Source organism: Phalangium opilio, unplaced genomic scaffold (genome assembly GCF_054372755.1).
Source record: "Phalangium opilio isolate 3A_F unplaced genomic scaffold, DU_Popi_V2 ptg000329l_1, whole genome shotgun sequence".
Taxonomy (NCBI): Eukaryota; Metazoa; Arthropoda; class Arachnida; order Opiliones; family Phalangiidae; genus Phalangium; species Phalangium opilio.
The window spans coordinates 3,575,755-3,589,711 of record NW_028324226.1 but is presented as its reverse complement, the minus strand read 5'-3'; the positions used below and the strand labels follow the sequence as shown (position 1 = coordinate 3,589,711).

Here is a 13,957-nt window from a genome sequence, read left to right as displayed (position 1 = left end):
GCGCCCTTTTCAAAATTTTAATAAATTACATCATTGAATTTCGCATTCAATGAAGCCTTGGAAACCAAGCTAACCCAGCAATAATATAGAAGGTGTAGGCAAGAAGCGATATCTAGTTCACTAGGAGAAGGTTTAAGATGCCTAAGTATTCGCGCGCCATAGTCCCAGTCCCCCTTTCAAAATACAAGGGGGGGACGTAAAAGGAGGCCGCGGGCTATTTCGCCTCTCCTCAGTCGGAAAATACGTAATTTTAGTCATTCGCGTCGCGCTGACGAGGGTTTTCAAGAACCAATGAGATGCTGGTTGTAATTTAGAGGCGGGGATTAACTCCGGACCTACGTTTGGACTGCTGGAGATAAAGCTAGAAATGTGGCGAATTTATATCTTCTCCTTAGTAAAATAGATATCACTTCTTGGTGTAGGTATGCCTGGGTTTCTATAGAAAGGCATTGGACAGAGGGGCCAGTGACTCAGTTTAATAGGTGTACACACTGTACTAAAGTGATTACGTGTAATATTTAAGTGATTAGACCCTCGGCAGCACTCTAATATGGAAAGGGCTTGACATTTTACGATGTTTAATATTAGTCTACCCTTCAATCAAGTTTAATTGGTAACGAATAACCCCTTGTTAAACGTCGTAAAATGAGTTACGACTTAGAGGAAGCTCGCGCATTAACATTTATAATACAAACCAATTAAAATCCAAGATTGCTAAGCCTAATATCTAGAAAAAATAGACGATTATTCAAATTCACTGTATAAAGGGAATTAGGAAAAAAACCAACTTTATTAATAATTACGAATACTTTAAAATCTTCACAATTTAATACTGTATTTTGAAAATAGTATTTTATATCTCTTCCATTTAACTTTTAAGCGCTTGTATATATATTTAGCATTTAATTTTAAACCATTAAGTTTCTTAAATGCAAGAGGATAAAACAGTCTTTCCTCGATTTGCTGAATGCCGTTATATTTATTTTATGTAAATTGTTTTAAAGAATAGGAGGGAAAGGATCCCTTCTTGAAAGATGGTTGTGTACATCTGTTGTTAACGGGACTCGGGAGTAGTTTGGAAAAAGGTAAATAGAGAAGGCCTTTTGTCTTTAGTTAAGTAACATCGGGGAATATTTTCGCTAGGCCTAAACGCATCTCTATTAACTATTCTTGGACGGTGCATTCAGCCAGAGATTATCAAATTGTTTCTAAAATTTACATGTAGAAATATCTTTCTTATAATTGGATTGTATAATATTTTGAGGTTCAGTTTAGTTCTAATATAAGGCGAATATTTTGTTGATAAATGTAATTTGCCTTTCGAATATTTTAATTCCTTAATTAGTACGATTATTCTCAAACTTCCGCGAAAAAAAGGTAAATATAAAATTGATTTCTTTTTAAAATAAGTCATTTTAAATGTTCTGGTCAGAGACCTGCACGGGCCGAGTTTTTCAGGCCCGACCCAAGCCCGGCCCGGTTTTAGAATATTGAATAAGCCCGAAACCCGGCCCGAGTCCGAGTACATAGTTGGTTTTTCGGCCCGGTCCGGCCCGGCCCGTTACATGCATTAACCAAGCCCGGTCCGGCCCGGCCCGACACATTGCATGAATTGAACAGGCCCGACACGGCCCGGCCCGTTACACGTAGTGCAGTTGTAATTTTTATATTTTTTACATAAAATCAATGATTTGAATTCATATTTGCTTTAGCGTCGTTTATTTTTCATTTCTTTTGATAATTGTTCGTTACATTTGTCCTTAGAAGCTTATACTCATTTAAATTATCTTTCATTTGAACTTTGGATTAAATGATAATAGAGTTCGGCCCGGCCCGAATTTTGAAAAATGAACAAAAGCCCGGCCCGGCCCGTTAATTTCCAAAATTTTAAAAGCCCGACCCGACCCGACCCGCCCGTTAATTTCCAAAATTTTAAAAGCCCGACCCGACCCGACCTGCCCGTTAATTTCCAAAATTTTAAAAGCCCGACCCGCCCGTTAATTTCCAAAATTTTAAAAGCCCGACCCGGCCCGTTAATTTCCAAAATTTTAAAAGCCCGACCCGACCCGGCCCGTTAATTTCCAAAATTTTAGAAGCCCGACCCGGCCCGGCCCGATACAATTTTCAAAAGTGGAAAGCCCGGCCCGTGCAGGACTCTAGTTCTGGTTTCACTTAAAAACGTCTATATCGTATGATACACAAATGAGAAAAAGCGTATATACGCGATACCACAAGTAGAATAATCTTACACTCCTTTTGGCGATACTTAAGCTGAATTAATTCAGAAATTAGGTTTAGCTCTAATTATAGTTAGAGTTTTCCAATATCCTATAATGATTAATACCTTTGGATTTGACTTAAAAATTGTTAAATAAGACTTATAAGAGACATGGCATTAGAACATTTACGAAGATATAACCGGCTTTTCCCCAAATCTGATTGACTTAATTATTTTTATTTTATTTACGTTGCTAAGCCTTGCCACGTGGTGCATTTAAAAATGCGCGGATAGGCCTATTTTATGTACTTATCGAATTCAAAAAATATAATGATAATTAAGTCACGATTAGACGTAGAAATTATTAAGTAACAGCCAATTACACACTTGGCAATTCTGATTGGCTTCAATACTGGAGAAAAGAGATAAGATGGAGTGGACATGACAATGGGCGACCTGCGTCACCTAAACTCTCCCAGTGTACCTGGCGCAAGCCCTTAGCCTTCAGTAGGCGATTGTATTGGTACGAGAACTAGCTTCTAAATTTAAAACAGAGGGGGAGTTCTTGGCGTTTCCGTACCCCTACCTAAACGCTGAGGATAGGATGCTGAGAGGATTCGCCATAGGTTGGGGGGTGGGTTTAGAGGCAACATTATAGGTATGAGAATTACCACTCCATCCCTCTCTCCTTCAAGCTTAAATTATTCCTATTTATTTATGTAGCTAAGCCTTGTCATAGGGTACATTTGAAACGCGCAAATACGCCTTTTTTTTATAAAGTATAGGAATTCAAAACATCAATTTAGTCTTCTTCCAATTTACCCTCCCTTTAAATTATCGGAAAAACCTTAAGATGCAAAAATGCAGCATCCAATATTATCGATTATTCATTAAAATCGTACGCAACGCCGGCGGAAAGCTTCTTTCCTTAAAATTTAAAATTGTAATCCTTGCACCGGGTCTTAAATCTTCACCTTTTCAAGAAGAATAAACTTAAAATTCTAGTTCTGTAGAACAAAGAAAAAACAGAGAAGCTTAAATCGGTTTTAAAACTCGACCTTTGGGAGTAATTCTCTCCCTCTCTCTCAAACGTCCAATCCTTTGTAAAAATCCGAGCCAGAACTGACAGGTAACTAATTGAAAGAGCCATCGCAAAAAGATTCTAAGCCTTAATAAAAAGGATAAATTTAGTTCACTTCCTTCCTTACAAGTTTGCGAAAAAAAAGGGAACCAAAATTGGATTCTTAGAAAAAAGTTCAAACCAACAAAGGAAGAGATTTTCTAATTAAAAATTCCTAATTAAAAAGTAAAACATCTTAATCTTAACTCAATTGTGTTGGAATATAATTGATATAAAGGGGGTGTTTCTGATAAGTCTGGCATAAATTAAGGGGGATGTTCTTTGGGAGATTTTGAGTCGAAAATGTACAACTATGACATTTTGCCGTCCGGGTCACTGTTTTCGAGTTATGATTTGAGAATTTTACGGTTGATCCCTTAAATTTAATTAAGAAACTGAAAGACAATGATTTCTAATTTAATTAAGGGGTTATCCCTAAAAACACTCAAATCATAACTCGAAAACAGTGACCCTTAGGGCAAAATGTCATAGAAGTCACATTTTCGACTCAAAATCGCATAAAGAACATCCACCTTAGTTTATACCAGACTTATCAGAAACACCCTGTACATAACTGAAGTTAAAGTGGGCAAAAAATACATTTATATATGATTAATATTGGAAAAACTAGAACCAGAAAAATAGACTGTTTCTCGCAGCACATTTTAAACTTCAATTAACAGACACACGCTACACTAGGCAAATTTCCCGATATTATTTCTTCAACTCTTGTGACTCAATTTAATCACTAAACAAACGTCACTTTACTGCCCAATTGAGTAGTTTGTGGTATGGCGTTAACAGTATTTAAGGCTTGTAATGCTAGACGATTAGCAAGTCGAGCCCGATTGGTCGAATTCAAGTACTGTTCGTGCGCCGCGTTGATGTACCGCCGGTACATTTTACATTCTTCCTGTTCCTTGGCTTCTTTCCGCATGTATTTGATCATCATGAACCCAATTCCGAAGGAGTAAAAGAACAGCACCACTACAATGTACATGACAGCGTCTCTTTGCTGATCGTGGTCTGCCTTGGATCCTGGACCAGTGGCGGGAATGGAAGTTGAAGACGCAATGTCCGATTTATTAGAGACGTTAACACTCATAGATTGAATGTAATCGTAAAGTAGACGGGTCAAATTTTGGCAATTCAAGCTGGTTGGAACCGGATTTTCTGGTCCGGAAGAGGTTTGAATCATTGAGTTACTTCCGGAAATATTAGAGATAACGCTTCCTGTCATTCTTTCCAAAAGGGATTTCGCTATCTCGACGTTGGAACTTTGGTTATTCATTTTATGTCTTTTATCGATCCGATTTCCCAAATATTTCCGGTGATCGGAGACGAAGTTTTAATTAAGTATTAAAATTTTGTATCCCGTTTAATACCATCCACTTCCGGAGTTCGGTTTAAAGTAATTATTTACAGATTGTCTGAAAATACGGATACATAGTTAGTTTACTTTTCAACAAGGTAGCGGTTTTCAACTAAATTTAGCAGCAATATCAGAAAAGTTGGCAATATTTAGGCTTAAGTAATGGATAAATTAGGCTTAAGGGTAGTTTACTGATTTCATTAGGCTTAGCATACCAGTCGAAAATTAGGCCTTTCTAGCCTGGTCTTATCTTGGTTTAACATTGCAACAAGGTAAGTTTTCAACTAAATTTAGCAACAATATCAGAAAGGTGGGCACTAGTTAGGCTTAAGTAATGAATAAATTACGCTTAAGGTAGTTTACTGATTTCATTTGGCTTAGCATACCAGAGGAAAATTAGGCCTACCTTATCTAGGATAAACGTTGCAACAAGGTAGGTTTTCAACAAAATTTTACAATATCAGAAAATTGTGCACTACTTAGGCTTAAGTAATGGTTCGATTAGGCTTAACGGTCATTTTCTGATCTTATTAGGCCTGGCACACAAGACGAAAATTAGGCCTTTTAATAAATAAATAGTTTCCTCTCAAACATATTTAAGAAGTATTGAAAACCATCTTCACCAGTCATCCTCCCTTTGCAGGGAAAACTAATTTAAATCTCCTTTCAGAAATTTAAAATTTCGTTTCAATTCCTAGGTTTCCTTTCCTCATTAAAATTGCAAGAGGATAAGATTGGTTATATACGGAACAGATCCCAGATTTTTAAAACCCAAAGGCGTGGGAGGGTGGAGATAACGGGGGACTCGCTCAGTCTCTTTGATTTGTGATTACTAGTTCTAACTTTAAGGGCTAGCCTGCTATCACATACGTCAAACGCTGAAAGGAGGTAGGCCTAAATGAAAGCAACAGAGCGTGAGCTTGAATCGGCAAAAGATAAAATGTAGGAGGATTGAAATCAAAGAGTAAAAAAGCTAAAAATAAAACCGCAGTTTCCTTTTCTAGCTTGTCATCGATTTAGTTCAGAAACTAATGGAGAGTTTAAGAAAATTGATCAAACATCGCGTTCGAAAACATGTAGAGTTAACCCGCAGTTACTTATTTTACAAATGGTGAGAAAATGTAGTCCTATTTTCAACTGATACTTCATATAAATAAAATATATAACGTTATCACAAGTCCACAGATAAAAACCAAAAGTATACTTCGTTGAAGCTTGTTCGTGCCGTGTAAGAGACACCCCCTTCACCTATCATAAAAGTGTCGACCCCCCCTCTGCGTACGATTACCTTCACAACCGTAGCACTGGTAACATACTTGAATAGGCTTCCAAAGTAACATATGCTATCTAGCTCTAGTACCAAGAATGAAAGTTTGAATCGCCACCATTGAATACTATTTTCTATAAACCTTTGACCTCCCCAAAAAGCTCTTCTCTGATTCATTAGTTCGTTTAGGGGTTGAGAAGAGAATCGTTTGTTTACATGGAGTCTGCAGCAGAAGGCTGCGAACTCTGAATGAAGTATTTACTTTTTGATTTTACCCATAAACCATTGACCCCAAAAATCTCCTCTCTCATTGGTTGGTTCATCTATAAGAGGTTGAGAGAAGGTTATTTGCTTCTAATTTTTCGTGGCTTCTACAGTCAGAGACTGGGAACTGTGAACGAAGCATACTTTTTGCTTTTATCCTTGTACTTTTGACGTTCTGCTACAATAAAAATAAACGTCCGACCCATCTTAACGGAATTACAGGCCCAGGGCAATGAGGTTGACTTAGTCCCATAATTAATTAACTATATTAATCATGGGCCCGCTGCATAGGACCCCTGGGCTAGTGTCCATCTGACCAATAAACGGTACGTTGTTTACCGGTTAATTTCTTAAACTCTCTAACCACTCGACATTTTATGAGGTAGGTAAAATCGAAAAACTTATAGCTATCGTCATCAATCATAACTACAGAAAATAATATGTAACAGATAGGACATATAATAGGAGAAAAAGTACGAGTGACAACGCGACATAAATTACAGCCGATCAATCAATAAGTAAAAACTCAATTTCAAGATTGAAAAATGGCACCTTACGTTACTTCCATAATGGTTCTAACAACTGTCATAAGTGAAGAGGTGCCAGTACCATTTTTTGGACGTGTAAACCATATGTTACATAATGATTTTTGTGATGAATAAAAGCTATTTCCGTGAGTTTTTTTGCTCTGTTTCGTTCTTGCAATTTTAAAGGAGAAAGAAAGAAGACCGTGTAAATATTTAAAGAATTGGAAGAAATGGTTTTTGCATTATAAGCCGGATGTTATGTCTGCTACTAGGAATACATACAGCCAATAAGAATCATTGTGCGCCCATATACATCCCGTGCTTATTTCTATGTGGGTTTTGTGGGCCGAGCTTGAGTACTGTACGTCACGCTTCATAATACTGATGCCTTTCAAATTGCGATTTAATTGATTGGTAGCAACACATCGGTCAGGTGCGCTACAAGGTACAACAGGCAGCGAGAGAGATTATTAGCAACGTAAAAGTCATCATACATAATGATTAGTCTACTTCTTCCCACAAAATCCGCAGTCTTAGATACGTTGAGTGAAAATGGCTACACACAATTATTCCTATAAGTTGTATGCATTCCGACTGCTAAATTTGAATATAGGAAAGTGACAGAGGCCTCATTGAATTTTTCTTTTTTTCTATTAAAATTAGCATATAAAATAGGGAATATTTCAAAATGAAATTATGTATTTAATTAGAATGTTAATTAAGATATGGGCAATCAACTTATAGCCCTTAGCATGAAACAACAAGTCGGGAAATATTCCACAGGTGGTATAAGAGTCTTAAAACTTAGAGAATTTCATACTCCAACTTTATTTTCACACTAATTGCTTGAGGCATATCGTGGGACTTAATTTCTCATACCTTCATCAATCTCTTGAAATATTCAATATTATGGAAAATTCTATTGAAAAGATTTAAAATTTCCCAGGGATTTTGAAGAAGGGTCGTTAAAATTGTAATAGAGCGTAGGCAAAATAAATAAATTTAAAAAGCTATTAAAAACCAGTCTCACCTTTACGATGGCACGACGTTGGACATGTTCTTCAAATATTTATTTTCAAATAAATTCTTCTCTTTCAATTATTAATTTCTCATCTCAATTTCGTTGCAATCAGACATTCGCGGCATCTTATTATCACTAAAGCAAACCAACCCGTAGCTCCCGAGTCTATGGACTTCGCTCCGAACTGTCTGATTAATGTAACAGTTGGTCGCTGACCAACTTCTCTTTCGCGCTCTCAAATGCCCAGCTAGTTCCAGATCCGTTGCAACTACTACCTACCTAGGTTCTATCATCCTACTTGAAATAAAAATCCCTATTTCTACTCTAGCCCCTTTTTGGGAACGTGCATCCGCGCGAGGAGAGCGGTAAACGAGAGAATCTAGTATCCTATCTCGGAGTATATGATCCCCGCTGGTGCATGCTGTCTGTACGAGTTGTCATGGAAACGCGCGTACTACATACACGGCTCACGATGAGCTTATTTTGACCAAATTTCCCGCCATTTATTTTAGAGCTTCCGGCGTGTTCAATGCGCCTTTTTTCACCCATAGACACGTGGGGTTGGCCAATTACTGTCTATACATTCAGTAAAACTTAACCAAACATGAAAAAATTGTTCTTAAACATTGATCTGTAAGGAGATAGCTAGTTGTCGTTAAAAATGGCCATATTTCTTAATAATAGAGTTTTTGTATGGGTAAGTGTTACGTCAGAGCTTTGTCGGTTCTTCTTAGTTTAAACTGTCAAGAAAAAGTACTATATATTCAAGCCTTTCTTCGGAGAAAGAAGATATAGTTAAAGTATCACAAACCCATCTATTATTAAAAACTTACAGGAAACTAACTCTTAAAACAGATCAACTACAGTGCTGTGACGTCATCAGAGTCACTTACTAGAAAACGTAATCGCATCTTCCTTAATATTGTATAGATGGATATATGATATAAGAATTTAAAATATTATTTTATCTACTGTTTCTTACAAATAAATAAATAAATAACAAAAACTGTAGCCAGAAACATAAACATACATATTTCAGAAGAATAAAAGTGTATGTTCATCCCCTCTAAGGTTAAACAAGAAACGTGTATACAGAAGACTATATAGACTAGAAGTAAAAGACAAGATGGGAAAACTGGAAAAGAAATAGTAGAGGAAGCGAGGCATTGCTAAGGTTTCACCCAGGACTCAGGCGATATTCGACGCTATTGGCCATACACAGGGTGCTTCTGATAAGTCTGCCATAAATTAAAGGGTGACATGCTCTTTGGGACAATCTGAGTGGAAAGTGTCCAAGAACATGGATGCGGTCTACAATATTTAGTTACGGAGATATGGGCTTTCAAACATTGATTGACCCTTTAAAAATGAAATAATAATAACACATGTGGAGCAACTCGCTTTACCTGCAGTACCTGCAGCGTACACACACTTCTACTCACTTAATAGTAAACTTCTGCTATAGATAAAGGTTAAATAACGCTCTAAGATGGATTCAGACTATTGATGGCTGCTATGTCTTAATCCACATGTGTGGCTATTTCCTTGTTTTGGGGCCAATCGATGTTTGGGAGCCCATATCTCCGTATAACTAAATTTTGTAGACCCCATCCATGTTCTTTGTAACACTTTCCATTTATTTTAACCCTAATAACACCTCACCCTTTTCTTTATGGCAGACTTATCTGAAACAATTGAAATCACTTATATTCCATTAAAAGGATGAAATAAATTGAATTGGATTTTTCAATAATTAAAGAAGCTCAAAATTCAAATATTGAAATTCCGATTTATATTCAGAATTTAACAAAACAGATCAATAGTCTAATTCTTTGGAAAAATAGGCTTTTTCTTCTCAAAAGAGAGAAGAAGAAAACTTCAGGCTTCACATAAGACTTTAACGAGTGAAAAATAACAATTTTTTATGGATTATTAAAGGGGCCGTTTCAAAATGTGATATACAGGGTGTTTGTGAAAGGTCCATCAATAATGAAAGGGCGTATTTATTGGGCCATTTTGAGTCGAAAATGTTCTATGACATTTTGCCGTCCGGGCCACTGTTTTCAAGTTATGATTGGAGTAATTTACGGATGACCCCTTAAATTTAATTAAGAAATTGAAAGACAGCGCTAATTTGATGAAGGGGTCATCCCTAAAATATTCAAATCATAACTCGAAAACCGTGGCTCGGACGGCAAAATGTCATAGAACATTTTCGACTCAAAATGGCCCAATAAATACGCCCTTTCATTATTGATGGACTTTTCACAAACACCCTGTATTACAGGGTTCGGACGAAATTTTTATATTTAAATAAAATCCCTGACTTTCCATGCAGCTTGTCCCTGACTAAATTTTGACAATATCACTGAACATTTTAAGGTGTTTTCCAGAGTCTACTTCACCACACCTCGCCCATATTTAGCATTGATCGAAGCCAAACGAAATCCCTAACTTTTTAGGAAGAAACTTTAAATCTCTGACTTAACCCTGGCCTTTTTCTCCATTTTCCAAATCCCTGACTTATCCAGGTTCCGTACGAACCCTGTGTTAAGAACCCTGTAAAGGTAGCCTGAAGATCTCTTTTGAAAATAATTCCCTATTCAAGAACGTCACCATAGGGAGTGTTTGGTGTAGAAGATCAAAAAGCTATTATGATACAGCTAAGTCGTATCCTCCACACGTAGTGTCTAAAGCGAGGGGCTAATTACTCTGCATAAACGGTGCACACGCAGTTCGAAATCCTTAATCAGGGTAACACCAGCCTTTATCTCGATGAAATCTATGCACACTTAATAGGTGTAAGGGAAACCTCAAAGTGATTAGCCCCTCGGTTTACATGTACAATAAAAGACACACTAAAGGACATCCGGTTAATGGAAAAAGAAAGTCTAGAGCACGTAAAATTGTAGTTACTCAAAATTTGAAAGTTTGGTCGAAAGAATAGTGGGCGTCTTTGAAAAACAATAAAGCTATAAAAATTCATTAGGTTGCGAAACCACACGAAGACAAGTAATGGTAAACGACAGATGATATAATATCAAGAAGCGATATCTAGTTTACTAGGGAGAAGGTTTAAGATGCCTAAGGATTCGCACGCCATATTCCCAGTCCCCCTTTCAAAATACAAGGGGGGACGTAAAAGTAGGCCGAGCTATTTCATCTCTCCTCAGTCGGTAAATACGTAATTTTGGTCATTCGCGTCGGGCTGACGTGTGTTTTCAAGAACCAATGTAATTTAGAGGAGGGGATTAACTACGGACCTATGTTTGGACTGGAGATAAAGCTAGAAATGTGGCGCATTTCTACCTACTCCTTAATAAACTAGGCATCACTTCTTGTATATGCTCAATAATTAGGTCTTTGACAACTGGGACAAATTATTAAACTGTTGAGCTAGCACCGTTCATTGAGATTTATAGGGTAACAAATTAATAAGTTTAAATACGGTCTAATTAAGCTAGTACTTTGTACAACAAAAGGTATAATTTCGTCATCAATTAGTCACATCTTTGAGTAAACTAGATATCGCTTCTTGTAATATCTAATGACAAGACATTTAAATTCTAATTTGAGAATCGAAAGTGAAATTCTGACGGGGTCTTGATTTACTTCATGATAGTGTATTTCATCCGTAAAATCTCCAATCATAACTTGCAAACCGTGGCCCTTAGGGCAAAATGTTATAAAGTTACATTTTCGACTCAAAATTGATTTCCCATAGAACCAACCCACTGTACCCTTTTTTCCATCAAGCCAGAATTTAAAATTTCTTAGCATTTTGATGAAAAATACAGTTTTAAAAACTGATGACGAAGACTTAAAGTTTTTCTTTCTGAACTACAACTCTGAAATTCTCAGTGTTATGGGTTTTCCAGATACAATCTTAGATAAGACGTTTTCAGATGTAATGGAGTTTGAAAGGTTAGAAGGAGGAGTGTCGCAGGTTGGGCTTGTCCTTTATTGTCAGACAATATTGGATTTGTTATTATATTACATTAATTCGCCTCTCAACAGGCAAGCAACGAGAATTACTAGCCTGTCGATGACAGTCTCCATAAATAACTTGTTGACGCTCTATCCCCGAAGGTCATTCCATCCGACCCTTCAATTTCATCAGACGCTAAGCCAAAAGGGTTTTCTTTTTTTACTTCCTTTGGCAACATCAATTCATCAACTACGCTATAGCATAGGCTGCGAACTATAACCTTTAACAAAAGCTCTTCATAGCGCCTCATCCATGCTTCTGTATGTCTATATCTCTACTAGTAGCAAAAAAGGCACAAGTCGTTGCCCGTTGGAACATTTTTCATTCACTTTCGGGCCGCCATTTTAAAAGATGGTTGCAACTCGAAACCCAAAAGCCATAAAGCCCTTCTATATGATATAGGGAACCATAGTGTATACTAAATATTAGTGATATCTGTTGAAATGCACGAACGTTATTCCATAAAGGATGTTTTCTTACATTTCTGACCCCCATTTCATTCGAGATGTTAATGGACAACTTAAGAAACTTTGCGAACCCCTAGTCTAGTTGCAGCCCAAGCATAAATCCGCATATATTCACAGGGTGTTTCAGATAAGTCTACCATAAATTAATGGGCATGTTCTTTGGATGATTTTGAGTCGAAAATGTAGTTTCCATCTCCATTTTGCCACAAGGGTCACTGTTTTCTAGTTATGATTTGAGTGTTTTAGGGATGACCCCTTAATTAAATTAGAAATCATTGCCTCTCAGTTTCTTAATTAAATTTAAGGGGTCATCCGTAAAATACTCCATCCAATCTTAAATTGAAAGCAGTGGCCCTGACGGCAAAATGTCATAGAAATAACATTTTCGACCCAAAATCGCCCAAACAGCATCCCCTAAATTTATGGCAGTATTATAAGAAACACCCTGTATATATATATTTATTTCATCATGACCAAGAACCCTTATGCAATCTGAGAACGGAAAAGATAGAATTGGGCTGTAGTGCCCGGAATCTAAGGTGTTCTTTTTGAACCATTCCTGGGGACCTCATGCATCATATTACGTCCCAAGCCTAGAAGTACTTTTACGAATCCTTGATCGAACATATCATATTACTCTCCCTTTAATAAATTTTATAGATTATCTTGAGATGGCGACTTGATAGCCCAAAAGAATAATAATAAAAAAATCCTATTTCCTAAACGTTTTTCTACGAAAGCGGAAATTATTTGGGAAATGCTTATACCCAAAGAAGATCCCTTAGAAGCAAGGGAAAAAAATTGAAAGACAGGAAGAGTTGGTTTCTATGGTAACCTGGCTTTCCTGCACGGAGTAAAGGGCAATAGGATAACGCTCTCTTAAAGCCTGCCATTATCTAATGAGTTTCCTATATCACTAATTTATAACACACGACAACCGTGTCTTCTTGTTAATCGTGAAGCGCCCAGCATTAATTAATGAAACGCACCTGCTTGGGAAGTAACGATAAATTAGCAGTGATCACGTGGTTGTATCTATGGTGATAATAGAATACACTTTAGGGAGAGACGATGTTAGTACTTAATGAAAAGTATAAAATGTACAGCGCTTCATTATACATAAAGTGTAGGCCTACACAAGTGACAAAAATCGAAAATATCTTTAAAGGTAAAAATCTTTGAAGTTTGAAGCGCGGAAAATCAACCATTCTTTTCTAATTTGACTTCAAACGAGGCTTAATTCTTACAAGTTATTGCGAAATTTAAAATGAACTGAATTAAAATGCTCTACGTCTTTCTATAGGGTCGCTACCAGGAATACATACATCTAATAGGAATCATTGCGCACCCAATTAATTTCGATGCGAGTATTGTGGGATGGGCTTGAGTCACTCGCCATAATTCTGACGCCTTTCTAACCGTGATTTCGTATAGCAAAGCGAGTTCCTACTAAGGACGCCCAGGGTGCAACGCGAACCGAGATAGATTATTCGATAGGTAATATTCGTCATAATGATTAGTCTAGCTACCCCCACAAAATCCGCTGTATTAGATGCGTTGAGAAAATGAAGGCTACACAGTGATTCCAATAAGCTGTATTTATTCCTGGCGTTATACGATCTCCTGTAAGTTTCGCGCATCAATATATTGATTATCATATATAAATAATATAATTTTGATTTAATTTAATACCATTACCTGGAATTTAAATAA

General features: G+C 36.9%; 1 protein-coding gene across 1 annotated transcript; it reads right to left on the bottom strand.

The window, feature by feature from the left end:
* Positions 1-4,086: 4,086 nt before the first annotated feature.
* On the bottom strand, positions 4,087-4,759 carry LOC149610360 (uncharacterized). Its single transcript, XM_089859401.1, has one exon. The coding sequence runs from the start codon at positions 4,627-4,629 to the stop codon at positions 4,087-4,089; it is 543 nt and encodes a 180-aa protein (XP_089715527.1). The 5' UTR covers positions 4,630-4,759.
* Between the last annotated feature and the right edge of the window lie 9,198 nt (positions 4,760-13,957).

Bases quoted from the DNA above. Each gene is read 5' to 3' on its own strand.
- LOC149610360 (XM_089859401.1), bottom strand. From the start codon at position 4,629: ATGAATAACCAAAGTTCCAACGTCGAGATAGCGAAATCCCTTTTGGAA.